The following is a 16,697-nucleotide window of genomic DNA, read 5'->3' on the forward strand; positions in this document are numbered from 1 at the left end:
TAACACTAGGGGTGTAACAACACATCAGTTTACATCAGTCAAACCTGTAATCATTTGTATGATGAACTTAAGAAAAAGAATATGTTGAATTGTTTTGTTCTAACAACCAAAATGTCTTATTTTAAATTGTAGTAGAAAAAGGTGTGTAGATGCGATGAAGTCAGACTGTGATACCTTGATAGTGTGTTTACATTTTATCCTTTAAATGAAAATAAATTCTTTTATGTATTTTTTCCTGCTTGATGTGACAATTTAAAGCTAAATACAGAAAGTGGCACAGTGTTTTTTAATTTATATAAAAAAAAAGGCAGATGGTTTTCATGTAAATGTTTGTTTTAGAGTTGCCCTTTGTGATTTGATATGAATGGAAGTAAATCAACATGTGGTATCATCTCATCGATTACTTGTCCCAGAATGGGATTAAAGATCTCATCGTAGCTGAATTTCCATCATTGGTAAACATAGAATTTTTGTTAATTGAATTGATGTGTGATTAAATGTGATTAAACTTGTGATTTACACCCAGCATATGTTTTTTAAGGTTCTGTAAAACAACCAGTGAAGTGCTGGCGGCTTTTACAGACACTTGATAGTTGGTGTGTATCATGTTTTCTATTTTGTTACATAATGAACACAATTTTCCAAAATAAACTAAACTAGTTTAGTCATAAAAGAAGCATACTTAAAAATACTGACTTAATATCTTAAAGTAGTAATTTAATGTCTTAGAAGTAGGACTTGTAAAATATTCAGTTTTTGGTCATTATTCAGAGGTATTTCTCAACTTCCAATAACTTTAATAACTCACTGGATGTTTTATGCATTATTATAAAAACAGCTTTCCTAATAACCACAGGCTCAGGCTTAACATTTCTCTCCTTCCTCTTTTTGTATAGTTATGTTGTTGCCGCTGACTCAAACTCCCAGCTTATGTTAATTAGACAGAAAAATATGTTTAAAAACAATGCAGGATGCTACTTAGTGTCATTCAACACAAAAACCCACAGCCGAATGCAGAGCAAATAACAAGAACTAAACTGCATTTCACAAGGAACAGGAGGGAAGTTTTTTGGGGGCGGTAGTGGGTCACATGGTAGAGCGGGTCGTCCAGTGACTGGAAGGTTGGTGGGTCGAATCCCATTCCTCCAGTCATTTTAATTGTGTCCTTCAACCTTCTTGCCTCCAGTGTCTGCCTTGCTGGTGTATGAATTGAGTATGAAGTAGTCGGTGGTGGTCGGAGAGGCCATTGTCGCACATTGGCTGCCATGTTTCCACCAGCCTACACATGTGCCTACACATGTAACTTACCATTACCAAGAATGAATGAGGAGTAGATAAATAATGGATCCAATGTAAAGCGCTTTGAGTGCCGTCAGCCAAACAGCACAATTATTATTGTTACTAAGGTTTATTATTAAGGTTTTCTAAAAGAACTGCATGTGAACTGCAAAAATGACAGAAACAGTCAAAAATAGATGCTCTTCAATGGCTCAGATGACTGATGAGACTCCGTGATTTATTTCTATCCTTATACATCAGTAACCTATTTTCATGAAAAAAAAAGTTTCCTGGAGGAATACATATGTTGGGTGATGAAAAATAATACCTGCTCCTGAAAGAACCCAGAAACTCCTCCATTGTGTGCACTTTCAGACCTCTAGTTGTCATTGAAACGCTACTGCAGTTCACACTTCTTTTGCTTTCTCTGTTCCAGCCCAGACAGCATCGCTACTTGTTGGTACATCCTGCTCTCGGGATCGGTGTTCGTCAAGGAGCACATGTACCTGGCAAGGTGCTGGTATGTACCGACACAAACTCACACACACTTAGGCAAAAGAACAAAGTCATGATAGGGTGGCACAAGGAGGAGTCATGTGTAGTGAGCAGATGTGGGATTTCTGTGATATGGCACATGAAGCTGCAATGTCTTGGCAGTTGTCAGATTGAAGATGGGGTATCTGTGTGTGTGTGTGTGTTCATCTGTAAGATGATAAAGACATAAAAAGATGGGTTTTACTGATGTGTAAGGGAACACGTAAGTACACATTTGTATCTGATGTCTGTAAGTTAATGTTGAGCTGCGCAGAGCAGATTTCTGTCATGTCTTTCAGTCCTTTCTCAACTCAAAATGAGAGAAAGTATTTTTGAACCTCGGCCTTGTCAGACAAATGTTGCAGTATGATGGAGGCAGCTCCTGCTGATTCAAACTATTTTGCTTACCTAGTTGTAGAGAAGTGGCCATTTCTCTCCATGACTTCTTTCTGTCTGTCATGATGTTGCACGTTGGGAAAACCAGTGAGGTGTGGATGTTCTTGCCAACATTTAATCAAATTCTCCTTAGTTTCCTACTTTCTTGGCTTCCAGCCATGTTTATCATAAGTTTGTGTTATCTTCTTTTCTGACGTCATGCAGATTTTTGTTGTTTCCTGCTCCAACACGCCTGATTCAAATCAAATGAATCCAGCAGCTTCTTGTCAAATTCTTCACAATGACGCATTAATTCCATTAAAACCTGCAGAATAGCAGCCCTCGAGGACCAGAGTTTGAAACCTGTCCTGTAGAGTTATCAGGTTCTTTTAGTGTTGGGGAGTATATATTTTTTTTATTATTTATACCAGTTTCACAGTATTTGATGTTATGTTTTTCCCTCATGCATGACTGGGTGTAAACCATATTTTGCACCGATTGAGATAAAAATGACATAAATAGATTGGCCAGGAATTCCATTGTTACAAACACAAACTCTCTCGCTCTCACAAACAAAACATTTAAATGTCCACACACTGCCTCAAACATGGCCTTGAACCCATTTTTGTTCACAGTACTCAGTTAGTACAATGCAACATTGTCTTTGGCTGTGTAGACTGTGTTGCTGGTTATCTTCATCCACTTGCTTTTTTGTTGTCTATAAAGTATGTCTAGATCAGTGTTTCTCAATCCTGGTCCTGAGGACCCTCTGCCCTGATATGCCCTAATACTCATTAGCCATTCAGTTAATTTGAATCAGATGTGCTGCAGCTGGAAACATCTAAAAGATGCAGGCCAGGTGGCCCTGAGGACCAGGTCTGAGAAACACTGATTTAAGGAAATGCATCTACAAGTGACACCTGACTTGAGTGAACTCTAACTTCTTCAGTTTTACCTCAGGATGTGGAAGGTCACTTTCACACCAGGATAGATTGGACAGGGAATTCAGAACATTTTTGCGTCTTCCTTTGACTCAGTTTGCTTTCTCACTGCACTTTACTTAAGCGGACCAAACCACGTGGACAATGTCATACTGTTACAACAACTGCTCACGAAGGGTGATAATCCTGAAACAACCACTGACCAACATGAGAAAAAACCAGGACATAGAAGAAAACCAAGCTCATTGATTGGCTAGGACCAAAAATGGGTGTCCTTCGTCTTTTGCATAAATTTATGCAGGGTTGTGGTTTCTGTTTTTACTTTGGCATTAAAACCTGATATGGTTTTCATAAGAATCTGTCTACCCTGAGCAGCAGACGATGCAGCGAGCAATCCATCATGTTATGCTACATCCCATCCTCTCTATACCCAGACAGCAGCGCCTTTTTTCCATCAAATATTCTTCTATGTCATCATGTGCAATTTTAAACATCTGCTATAGCTTCACTCTCTGAACTTTCTCCATCTGTTTTCACGTTCAACATCTCTAATAACACAGCTGCTCTGCTGCATGTTTGGAGGTGCAGCAGTGAAAAAAGGTCCCTCCTTAAACAGCGTCCTGCTTCGCCACATTCTGAACATTGTCACATCTTCTATACAACAGACACTTTAAGTTTAACCAGCAGCATGTGCTTCAAGTTAAAATCATAGGTTTTATAAAAGGAAGCAGATTGCAGGGGAGATAACAGAAGGGTTCTGTTTGACAAAGCTTACAGCAAAGTCTCCATCCGGAGGCCCTAGTTCCAGCATTTCACCCCTGAAAGAGATTACGACACATGCAGACATCACCCAGCCGGCAGGAGACAGTAGTACCAGCATGACAGGTGCCTTAGAGAGGTGCTACAGTTGGAGCCTACTGGACGTCAACATTTACTGATTTGATAAGCTCATATTATAACAGAATACTAAGCTGTGTCAAAAACAACTTAAAATCCTTTTAACTGAAGTGTTGCACCTGTTTAAACACTGAAATGGATTTTAATGATGAAAACTGTGTCAGTGATTGGCTGAGGTTGGCCTTCAGCTCTGTGTTCACCCTTACTGTTGTTATGGTTGGACCGAAACAGGAAACTCATGCCAAAAACAGAAAGGAAGGGTGCAGATATCTTCTGTTCAGTAATATCTAAAGGAAAAAGCTTGACTTTCTGGATTGCTAAAGGGTCAAAAATTGGGTATGATTGCTAAAGTTGGTCTGACGCCGCACTCAAAATACCACCACATTATCATATTAGTTCTTTTCAGTCCTTGAATTCTGTCAAAAGGAAATCATGCTTTAGTTAAATCTCTGAGGCTCCCAGTACAGGTCATGGGCAACTTTTCCAGCTTTCACATGTACTGCGTTAGATTGTGGTTTCCGGCAGACTATCTGTGGTTATCATTTTGGCCTCGAGGAAAGGAATAACATGCTTTGGGTCATAGAAGAGCCAAGGTGCATTTAGTTTCCATTAAGTTTGAGTGATTTCCAATTTGTTTATAGAAAGGGATTAAAAGTGTTTCATTCCTGTGTGGATGATAACCTAGCCCAAGAAGGAACTAAATGAATCAGAATATTGGCCTTAAAAACACTATTATTTTTAAAGGTTTAGAAAAAACTCAGAAAAAATTATATTGACGTCTGACTGGCATCCTCAGTGTTAAAAGGGACCCAGTGGAGTCATTCCAGGGTCAGAAGCCCCCGGTGTAGTTATGGGTTATTTATCTGCACTACATCACCAATTAGCAGTGTTGGAAATAGGATAAAGTGGTGGGCACGTTAATTTTCACCCCATTTCCTGCACAACGCTATGAACAATCACAGAGACAATGAGGGCTTGTTGCCTCTCTTGGGAACTTCTGCAACTCTCAGTCATTTCAGCCACAATTTCCCTCTGTTTGTTTAGAGAAGCATAAAATAAACGATGCTCCTGTTTTTCAGTTAATAAAAAGCCAAACTCACTGTTGGACAACTTATTTATTTACCTAAAATTAGCAAGTGACCATTATTGAAACAGTTTCAGTTCTTTTCTTTAGATGCTATAGCAGCTAAATACAGCAAAGCAGTCACGTGTGCCATGTTATCGACCTAGTGTCTTCCTCCTCGGCGTTTGTCACTTCCAGTGTTGCCTGAATAAACAGAACTGAAACTAAGTGCAAGATTTTTTATGTTGATTTGTTTCATGAACAGCAGCAAGTGAGCAACTGTAGCAGAGAGCAAAGAGATAGCTGTGTAGCAGTAACCTCAGGCTAGCTTGGACTGTGCACATGGACGTGTGTGTGTGTTTTACGTGTGTCATTGTAGCACGGGTCAGTTGATAATTGAGTGGAGGGTGGGGAAAATAGGTGCCCTGCAAAGGACTGGAGGAGGATGCGTGTGTGTGTGTGTGTGTGTGTGTGTGTGTGTGTGTGTGTGTTGGAGTACTAGTGGCAGCAGGGGGTTTGGGAAGGGTCACAGAGAGAGCTAATAGGGGGAGTTGTGTGTGTGCGTGTGTGTGTGTGCGTGAGGAATGCGGAACCCCTGGCAGAGCAGGGGATGGCCATGTGTTCCTGAGCAGCCTGCCCGCCTGGAGCCCAGAAGCACATCCAAGCAGGAAATGAGCAGGCAACACACTGAAACACACACACTGACAAACACACACCTCGTTGGAGCCAGCGAACAGACAGACAAGCGAACAGAGAGAGGACACACTCCTTCTTCAGATTAAGGCGAGCTGAAAGCCTGAGGGTCAGCTATTTCTTCTTTCTGAGGAAACTTCTCATTTGAACACTCTGGAGCACAAAACTAACACACTTGGATCAGATTCTGGATCAACTGAATGTTGAACTTTTCCTCCTCCTCATTGTGGATAATATGCTGGATATCAGAAGGAATTCAGACAAGCGAACCCCCGGTTTTCATGTTCCTGGTTAGTAATGTTAAAGTTTTTAATTCATTGTGACTTGATAGACGCTTGCTTGCTGTAACAGCGATCTTAGTCTAATTTAGCTGAGATTTTTCAAAACTCCCTCGCTTTTTCTTTCTGCATTCTTCACCCCAGTGTGCTTCATTTCCTGTCTGCCATCGTTTAAACAACTGGGTAGCCAGGAACTCCCCACGGCACTGTGGCAGGATAACTCACAACCGCTGGGCCTCTTAGTGCTGCAAACACACCACCAGCTTCTGTGGGTTGCTGTTCTATATCACCACAGATTATCTTAAACAGAAGCAGCTCTTTCTTTTCCACATTACAACCACCATTAAACACCTATGAAGGGCAAAGTGTTTGTGCTGGCAGCTGTTGGGAAATTATTGATGATGCTGGGAAAAAGAAAAATGGGGGGAAAAGAAAATTCTGATAAGAAATAGTCATGTTTATAAAATCGTAAATGCTGTTGTGATCATGGTGTGAATATGGAGAAAAAATCCACAGTCTGGTGTGGTCAAACACACACAAGGCTCAAAATCCATATATTTCTCTGTGTGTTTGCCATCAGTTCATCATCCTGCTTTCTTCTTTAAGCCTCACAGCTCTCAGAAATCTGCTATGTTTTTTATCTGATTCTTGTTTCTTTGAAACGTGCTGTGCTGTACTTATGTGAGAACCATAACAAGATTAACTGAGTTGGGCAATGTTCGTGAGTTCAGTCAAGTGTGACTGGTCTTCTCTATTAAAGCTCTGAAGAGACCTTAACTCACTGCATTTGAGCTGAGCAGCAGCTGTCGCTTTTCGAACGAATGGTGGCGTTTCCCAACAACCCACTACATCATTCCTTTGTAGTAGATTTTGTGTGTGTGCGCCGGTGGTCTGTCTGTTAAAGACATGAGTGCAGGCAACTCTCCAGTCTTGTTTAATGTTTGTATGAGTCAGCGTGGTCAGTGTTAGCCAACCAAACATTAAAACTGCAGAGAGTACAGCGTTGTGTACAGTAAGTGTGTGTGTGTGTGTGTGCTAGACTGTGGTCTGTGGTTTTCTTTTCTGACTGTTGCTCGTTGTAACCATGGAAAATTTGGGCCAAGTTGGCATAAACTTCTGTTTTTCTTAGATTGTTTTAAAAATGAAACTCTCAAACTTGTTTTAGACTCAAGTTACACACTGTCTGTACTAAAGAATCACATGGTTAGCTTGGAAAGTTAACTTACATCTCAGGAGGTGAAGAATTTAGAGCAAGTACACCTTCATTTTTTACATATTTTTCTGAGAGTAGACCCACTTTAAACATGCTGTTAACTCATTCATGTCACTTAAACCAAATATGCCTGCTCTGCCACATAGCTGGGATAGCAACCATGGTTCTCCAACAAAAGAAGAAAAATGTAAACCAACAGGTTTTTCCGTCAAAGAATTTGAACCTTGCTTGACTTTTAACTTGCAGCAGAGAGCTGAGGTGACCAATGAAATGCACCAGAACACACGTTCCAGGGAGGTCATTCTGTAATCCTGTGGTTTTCCACTTGCCTTAAAATATTTCTAGTTGAATCATAAATTTGCTGGTGATTTTTTTTTTTTTTTAAGAATTTTATTTTTTTTAAAATTATTATTATTTTTTTTTTTTGTTAATTTCCAATTTTAAATAAGTGTAATACTATTTGATTGTAATTACACAAAAAAGAACTATTACACCATTATAATTTCTTCTTGGAAATCAATAAAGTCTTTATTTCTATTTATTTTCAGTATTGATATTCAGACATACTGTTGCAGGTAGCACAGGAAAAAGTCTTTTTTTTTTTTTTTTTTTCAAAATAGGTACGTATTTGATGCAAACCTCTTTTCAGTGTTCAAAAATAGAGTTTTCACCAGACATGTTAATATTTTCTGGTTCAGGGTGAATCACTTTACCTGTATGGTGTTGACAGAAGACGGCATTATGGACTATGTCTACGCTTACACTACAAGTTGTAGAGTTCAACGTTGAATTTTTCTTTTTTACATTTGATTTATTTTTTGTGGTTGTTCAATATAGTTTAAAAGTGACGTCCATCAGACTCCAGTATGACCAGTCTTTGGCCCTAAAGTGATCCACTTTCTCAGAGGAAGATGTGAAATCTCATGCAGCACACTAAGGAAATATGGGTGCTACGCTTGGCAGTGTGTGTGTGTGTATACATGTCCCATCTTCTCTGGTGCAGATTTGTGAGATCTGTCTTGCTGCAATGATGTAAAATTCAGAAGAAAAGTGACATGAGCGCTGAGTATGAGGTCACTTTGAAAACCTTTTTGATAAATAGAGTAGAACCTAAAAAAAGCAAAAAGCTGCTGAAATGTAAAGAGCGGCAGGTTGCTTTGTGCTCACATATTGCATACAAAACAAACAAAAATATGGTAATATTGCCCAATATTTTGTCCATTTTTGTACAAAACTAGTTTGTCCTGGTCTTAGACGCCACACCAGTGTCAGTGTGTGTGGCCGTAGTTTCTGAGCTGGCTGTCATGGTTTATTGGTCCTGGCGCCGCAGCTGTCACTAGACCGGGACTGAACCTGTTCTCCCCTCCGCCAACAACTTGTTTCTGCAAGAAGAGAGGGGAGAGAAATTACCACATGCTGAAATCCTCTCTTATAAGAGGATGTTCATTCCAAGAAAAAAAAAATTTTTTTGGGGGGGGGGGTGATATAATAGCTCAGCCAGCCAAATGTTAATGTAAGAGCAGTATGCTTCCCCCCCCCCCCCCCAAGTGTTTTATCAGAGATTAAATAGTGACAGGTGGGATTAAATTGGTCATGGGAATATTAATCTGTTGATCAAAATAACCTGGTTTTAAAGAAAACATCACAAATTGGTTTCCATGGTTAGAAAGTTTGACTTAAAATACAAAAAGTTTTGTACGGCCGGATGTTGATAGCTCAGAGTTAGAATGTGATAAGAAGGAATATAGATGTTTTTCCACTACATAACTACAAGACATAATTCAAACATCAAATCCTGGGATGTGTATATGCAGTCTGTTTCTGGTTAACATGGTCATATGTGAAATTCTACAAAAGTAGAGCACATACACATGAAGCCAACTCTGGTCCCAAGTTTCAACCAGCAAGGTTTTCCACTTAAAGAAACCACTTTTTATGAAAAGCTATTTTGTATTTTTAAAATTATGCAACTTTTTGTATTCCTGTACTTATTATTACTATTGTGTTACCATAGTTACCAAAGTTTTGCAGCCCTTTTGTCTTTTAAACTCTGCAGCACGATTTGGGAAATAGTTATATTTGAACAAGCTTTTAAAGATTAAAACTTTAAACTGGTGCAACTCAGGTCAGATGTGCAGAAGATTCAAGTTTGCATGAGATATTTTTATATATTCATACTCATGAGCCTCTTTTTTTCTTACTGATTAAGAAATAAAGTTATTTTGTAGAAGAATTAAGAGGCACTACAGTAAACTTAACGACAGTGGTAGCTTCATCACCACAGTGACTGTTTCTCTAAAAAAACAAATAAAATCGATGGAGGATAAAAATCAATACGCATTTGTTTTGATTCGTTGTTGTGATTATATTTGTTTCCTGTTTAAAAACCTACTTTTTCTTACTCAGACTAAAAGGCTAAAGTCTGTCCTTATTGTGGTTTTAGAGGTTTGTCTAATTTCCACTGTGAGGAACAGATTCACACCAGCCGACAACACACAGGTATCACATTTCACTTCAGGCAGGGCAGCAGAGTTATTTGTGGGCACACACATGTGTATGCACATCCGCACTTAGTCAACAACAGCTGATTTTTGTTTATTTATTTTTCTTGGGGGGGGGGGGGTTGCTAAGGAAATACAATAGATACAGTAAACATGACTGAATGTTTCAGTTTTGCTAAAGCTCTTTTATCAATGGCAAACTATGTTTCTCCATTGTCTCTGCACCACAGTCTGTCTCACCACTCTGCACACACACACACACACACAGAGTGAAGAGTCAGGCTTGGCAGGCTCTGTGTGGCGTTGACAGGGACCAGGCGTCTCGCCTCAGTGGAGTGCAAAGAGATCTGTCAGAGTCAGACTGACCTCCATGCAAAAGGCTCTGAAAGCTCAGCCGACCACATTCCTCCCTGGGAGAAACTGGATGTATTATTCCCACCGTGATATTTTATAGATTTTGCTGTATTTTTTATTGACTCACTATGCACTTTTGCTTTTCTAATCGAAGGAGTTTAATATATCGTATTTTTGATGACTTTTTTTGTTTTTAAGAGTGCAGAATTTTTGTGGTGTGGAGCAATTTGGAGAATTTCAGTTCATGCACAAGCCATATGTTAGCAAGCAGATTACTCAGTAAGGTGTCAGTGACAGATGCCGGTAAACACTTTGCACTGGTAGGAGGGTTTTCTGCAGCTGACTCTGGCATCTGACCTCAAGACAGGGAGGCAAAAAAAAACAGCTGAATTCCCTAAAATAGGCCAAGGTTGTGTAATTTTTCTCATGAATGAAACCCATGTCTTTACGCTAACAATCTCTCTAGTGTAAGCTCTTCTGTATGCTTCTCTATGCTTAAAACAAGATAGTCATATAAAAGACAATGAATTTGTTGCCAAAATCCGGCTTGATCAGCAGAGCTTGGTTATATCTCATTCACCTCATTCAGGGAATGTTTAATCTGAAGTATAGTTATACAGGAAGTATGTAAGTGATTGTGGCAGTAAAGCATCGAATTAATCCCCACACAGCTCATTAGAACCAAGTTCAGCCACAGTGAGATAGTTTTCCAGCAAGTTCATTCAATTGCGGCTTTTTTCATCTCCAATGGGTATAGATTTATTCTTCTTTCAGTGTGATGCAACAAGGCTTTGATTTTTGCATCCTTTTCACAACCTGTTAACATTTCCTGGAAAATCTGTCAGAAGAAGAACAACTCATCCAATTCAGAAACAGGTTAAAAGAGAACTTTCATCATCGTTTCTGTCATTAGAACTCATTATGAAGACAGACTTACATCTGAGTCCTAAATCAGGAGGCTGACGTAGGGTACTGTTTGTGCCGGTGTGAAGTCGATATTCAGGATGAGATGAGATGAAAGTTTGCTTTTATTTCTTTTTTTTCTGGGTCTGAGTAAGACCAGCAGAAAGAGGAGGGAAGGGAAGGATGAAAGAGAATGCAGAATGAGATGTGGCGAAAAGGGGAAAAACAGGAAAGGTGGAAAGAAAAAAAACAAAAGGGAGATTTGCACTGGAGTGGACACGTGAAGGAAGCAACACAGGGGAAAAAGAGGATGACATTAAAGCAATTGAAGTGACTGAGAATGAGTGTTGAATGGAAGCAGAAAGGTATCAACAACAAAAAGAGAGAAAAATATTTTTAAAAATGGCAGTGTGGGCAAAGAAAACTGAAAAATATATAGAGATAAACATAACCAGGAGAGGGGATGAGGGAAATGATGAAAGAGAGCAGAAAGATGTAAATCAGAGGGCTGAGACTGCTTTAAAGACAGTGTGAGAGCTTAATAGGAGAGGAGACGTAAATGTTGGCTTCCTCCCAGCTTAGCATGCTTCCACCATTAAAACCAGCTACTCCCCCCCCCCCCCCCCCCCCCCCCCCCCCCCCCCCTCCCCGGCGTTAAACAATGCTGAATCACCACTTTTACATGCTAGAGGGGAGCGAGACTCTGGCAGGGTTCACCACACACTGATTGAGCTGTTCAGACTGGGGGTCTCTCACACATTCACACAACCAATTGCAAACTCAAAAACACGAGTAATCGCTGAATTCATAAACACAAGCACTCGCTGGGGGAGGGACTATTTTTTTAAACGCGTGTCAAGAAATGCTAAAAAGTTTAAATTCATTCAAACACATCTTTTCGATTTTGAGATTTAAGGGCCGTCCCACGACGCTGGATTGCAGCAAAACCGCAAAAAGTATTTTAGCAAACCACCCTTTTATCCCCACGAAGCCAGGGATTAGCCTCCATTAAACCGACCGTGTCTGAAGCCAGGTAAAAAGTGGATAGGTTTGAGTCCTCCACTGTCAGTATTTACTACAGCAGTGTCGTGGTGATGCTGAAGCCTTTCTCCTAGTTTTCGCCACCATTTTCACACCAGAACTGGCTTCAGTGCCATGTGGACATAGCCTTAGTGCATCCTTTATTTCATCTTTACATGCGCTCCGCACACTCCATCAGACATGTTAAAACTGAAGGAAAATATCATTTTGCTCTTTAAACACACACATTGCAGAGTAAAAGATGGACCTGTGAAGTGGCAGGTGGGGAGATAGTGGTATCTTTGTGTTGCCTAAGTTTTTCATGTGTTTGTATTGCAATTCTGCATATGCAGATATGACCTCTAGTCCCTTAAGAGGCTCTAAATCCATTTTCATCGGCAGAAAAAAAATCATCAGCTTCTTAAAAAATAACCCAAAAATATTAATTAAAGTAAATGTCAGTAAGTGTGTGGACGGTTTGATTACAAGCAACTTTACTTAAATTACTAAATTGTATTTTTCTTTAACTGTCAATTTGTTTTTGGTTAGCTAAAGACATGAACATACTTAATGATGCTTAAGAAATGGAGTAATCAGCACATGGTTACATGATGCTTTTTTAATTTGGAATTAATTATTCAGAAGTAAATTATTTACATGGAAATAGTCATTCCAAACTGAGTTTTACATGGAAAACGTTTAAGCGCCTTTATTCAATTTTACTTTAGATTTCGGGGTTGGGGAGGGTTCTCCATAATATGCTGTCAACAGCTGTCAATACTCATTGTATTAAAACTGTAATCAAGCTCATCACCTGCTCAGACACAGTCTTTCTGGTCTGGGTGGGTTTCATTCTGAAATAAAACCTGTGAATGTGACAGCTAAATAATCAGCATTTAGGGTTAAAAACAACCTCAAGTATTTATTTCTTTTACATTCTTTAGCTTTCTGGGATTATTCCTCTACCATAAACCGCTGACACAGCCATAAATTCATGTCACAAACTGACACTGAATGAAATGTGTACATCTACTGCTGACTGGAGGTGATGACCTAGATGCTGTCACGTGTGGTGAAGGTTTTAGAAAGATAACTGTAAATCTGCTGAACTGCTTTGGATGTTAACCCTAAAGTAAACCCTTGAAAAGACCTTCAAAACCTGTTTACAACATTTTTAAGATTATAGACGCATAAATAGAAAATTCTGCCTTTTAATAGGATATCAATAGATTTTCACAGGATTTTTTATTGTTGACACGCTTTGGCTGGAAATGATCTTGGCTGCAAAAACAAACAAATGTGTGTGAAGTAAGGTTTGGGCGATTAATCGATTAAATTGAATAATCAAATTTTCTGTTTATGACTATTTATTTTTATGAAAATCGGGATATTTTTCCTCCTTTATATGCCCTGCAAACACTCTCCTTGGGCTTCCATAGTTAGCTGGGAGTCGGCCCTCCCTCCGTACCAGATATACAATGAAGTGAGCCGTCACTCATGACTGCAATTTAGCCGTGCATATAACCGCAGTGAGAAATGCTGCTCTCTTCAAGATGCAGAAGACAACGTCCACCCACAAACACTCGTTAAGAGACGACCAGCATCTGGGGAATTGTTTCCGCAGTGGATCCTGTATTAGAGATCATGGAATTGTGTTGCATATCTCTGTGCAAGATATGAAGCCGTTAACAGGGTGGAAAGATTATGACGTCATTTAATTTCTGTTTTGTCATTCATTCATATAATTAAATAAATAATATATAAACACATTTTACATGCCAAAGCCTTAAGTTTAATATTGTTTTTAATAAGTTTAATATGTTTCAAGACAGAAAAAAGAAAAAACAAATCGTTTAAAATTAGAAATCTGATTTAGTTTGAAAAAATCTGAGATTTTACTTTTATAGGTCGTATCACCCAGCCCTAGTGTGGAGGCACAAAGACAAAACTACTGTATGCACATCCAGTTCTTTAGATTTTGAGCTCGGTTGTTATATTGTTGAACTCAGTGCTGGATGAGAAAGACACTAATGAAACGTAGTTTTTTTCTGATGTGATGTCTGAGAAATGTATAAAACAAATTTATATATTTCACAGAAATCCATAAATCTATTTGTAACGTAGCAAGAAGTTAAATAATGTAACAGATGGTGAGCTCTTAAAAGCAAATGTCCTTCATTTTGTTGAGTTTTTATGTATAAGGACACTTTTTGGTGTTCTTTAATCTCCACAGATGTTAGGTCTCCTGTTTAAAGACATTCTGCACCTACTCTGTCAGCACACCCTCGGTATCGTGTTACATTTAATGCGAGGCCAGCTCATTTTGGCTATTATTGTAATTTAATGGCTCATAATTTTGGTGTTTATCTGTGGGTGGGCGAATGTGATTGAATGCATCTGTTGCTGCTTTCATAGTGAGCAAATACTCTCATGTCATCCCTGCCTTGGGGTTTGTCTCTGTTTTACTCTGATTTTGTACTTGTGTGTGTCTTTGTGCATGTCTCTGCAGTTTTGGCAAGCAGCTGGGGGGCAGACGTGGCTGTGAATGCATCACTTTGGAGCCATCAGAAATGATTGTGGTGAGTATATATGCTGCCTCTCTCTGTTTTAGACTCAACCCTCCTTTGTCTCGCTCCAAGTGCACCTCACTTTTATCCTCCTCCCTCTCCTTTCCCTACCCTCTGACATTAGTCCGGTTTCCTATCTTTGTTTGATGTATTACTTTTTTTTGCTTTATTCTTTTCCTGTTCATCCTTTTCTTTTTCCCTGTTGCTTGAATAGAAGGATGATTTTGCACTTTTCCAGACAGCCTCATCTAGAGATCATTCAAAATGTTGTATGCATTTATTTACTTGGAAATAGCCACCAATACCATATACATTCAAATCCAGCCCTCTTTCTCACCTCCATACACTTGGTGTATAATAATGTAAATGGATAAAAGTTGGAAAAGTGCATCCACTTAGATGTACTTTTCACAAGACAATCCTTCATGCCAGGCTCCAAACTGCCTGTTTCTGCCAGAGAAAAAGTTGTTTCCTGTCTCCTAAAGTGGGAGATTTTAAGTGTGACTGTAGTTGTTGAGAGTTTGATTTTACCCCCTGTCTCTTTTCCTTTGATTTGATTGGTTAAAGCAGTGTTTTCCCAATCCAGGTCCACAGGACCCACTGCCCTGCATGTCTTAGACGTGTTCCTACTCCAACACACCTGATTCAAATGAATGATTTCTTTGCAGCCTGTTAACGAGCTGTTCATTTTATTCAGGTGTATAGGGTTACATCTAAAACATGCAGGGCAGGGGTGTCCCAAGGACCTGGATTGGGAAACGCTGGGTTATAGGCAGGTAGCCACAAACCAGTAGGATCTGTGTAAAGTCAGCTAAATGGTGTCTGCATCCCAGTTTGCAAATAAATCTGCAGATGCACATACAGTCCAATGCATATTTTGCTTCCCATCCATCTGTTTGGAGTTGTTCTACGAAGCATTGCAGAGGCGTAGATGACTGCGATTTTCCTGCAAACTATCTCCTCATAACGAGCATCCATGTTATTCTTCTGCTCTTCATTTCATTGGTTTGCTCAGTCAGCAGTTACAAACATGGCTTCACCTGGTTTGCTGCAGAGCTGCCTTGTGGACTACTGCAGATGGCCAAATTTTAATTAAAAAAGCCCAAGCAGACATAAAATAATAATAACTTGTGCAAAATTTGGACTTTCAAAAATGATTTTTACTTACATTTTTAGATCAATTGAGGGTTTTTCATGTTCTAAAAGCTTTTTTTTTTTTTTTTTTTTTTTTTTTATAAAGGAAAGGTCACCTTATTCAGGTCTACTCACCTTGCAGACTTTTCTTTACTATACTCTGAACTGCAGGTAGTACATCCCTAATGTAGGGGGGGCAAAGCCTCTGGATTAGTACAGAGCTGGCTTTGTGCTTTGGAAAATTGTGTGTGGCTCTAATTACAGAGAGTTGGGTATCTTCTCAGAAAAGGTGTAGGATCCATTTATTTTGGAGAAAGAATGTTCCCAAAATATTTCAATAATTTAATAATGATATCTCTGTCCCTCCCTGTATGTCTTTCTTCTGCAATGTTCTCTCTGCAGTCTCCATGAAACCATGTTGCCATTGTCTTTTAACAATGAGGACCTTGTTGTAAAAGGAAAGTTTTTCAGATTCTTCAAGAAACTGTCATCTGATATTTTAATGAGTGTTTGTTCAGACTAAAGTAACCTTTATTACTGCAGTCAGGGGGAAAAGGATGAAACCTTATCATCATTAGACAGACTGTCACTCTGTTTACTCAAAACTGAAGCAATAATGTGCAAGATTTTCATGTAAATGAGTCATGTTTTTACCCCCTGTCAGTGTGTGATGTAACACAAGTATTTCTGTTTAGTGCCTCTGGTGTGCCTCTACTGGGAAAAATCCCCTCATTTATAGGAAGTTATGCTTCCGCTAAGCTGAAGGAAAAAAGATGAGAATTTCTCACAGAGGCTTGAATCCTTTTGTTAAAATTATGCATAAATTTAGAAAACAATCAAAAAGACAAAGGATGAACTCCTTGATTTAAAAAAAATGCTTTTCCATTATGCTTTCAGTATGATGTTAAAGACACGAATTGTAGCTTCAGATGCCACGTTTCTTGTT

At 39.1% G+C, this 16,697-nt stretch overlaps 1 protein-coding gene across 5 annotated transcripts in view; it reads left to right on the forward strand.

The window, feature by feature from the left end:
* LOC121654158 (rap guanine nucleotide exchange factor 6-like) overlaps window positions 1-16,697 on the forward strand; it is a 146,467-nt gene that overhangs the window by 35,230 nt on the left and 94,540 nt on the right. For 4 of the 5 annotated variants that reach the window (XM_042008128.1, XM_042008130.1, XM_042008129.1 and 1 more), the window contains exons 4-5: window positions 1,715-1,798; window positions 14,560-14,629. In XM_042008128.1, coding sequence (XP_041864062.1) covers window positions 1,715-1,798; window positions 14,560-14,629 — 154 coding nt within the window. Of the gene's footprint in view, window positions 1-1,714; window positions 1,799-5,810; window positions 6,072-14,559; window positions 14,630-16,697 lie in introns of those variants that run through there. The other variant, XM_042008133.1, reaches the window with a different exon arrangement.

Source organism: Melanotaenia boesemani, chromosome 15 (genome assembly GCF_017639745.1).
Source record: "Melanotaenia boesemani isolate fMelBoe1 chromosome 15, fMelBoe1.pri, whole genome shotgun sequence".
Classification (NCBI taxonomy): Eukaryota; Metazoa; Chordata; class Actinopteri; order Atheriniformes; family Melanotaeniidae; genus Melanotaenia; species Melanotaenia boesemani.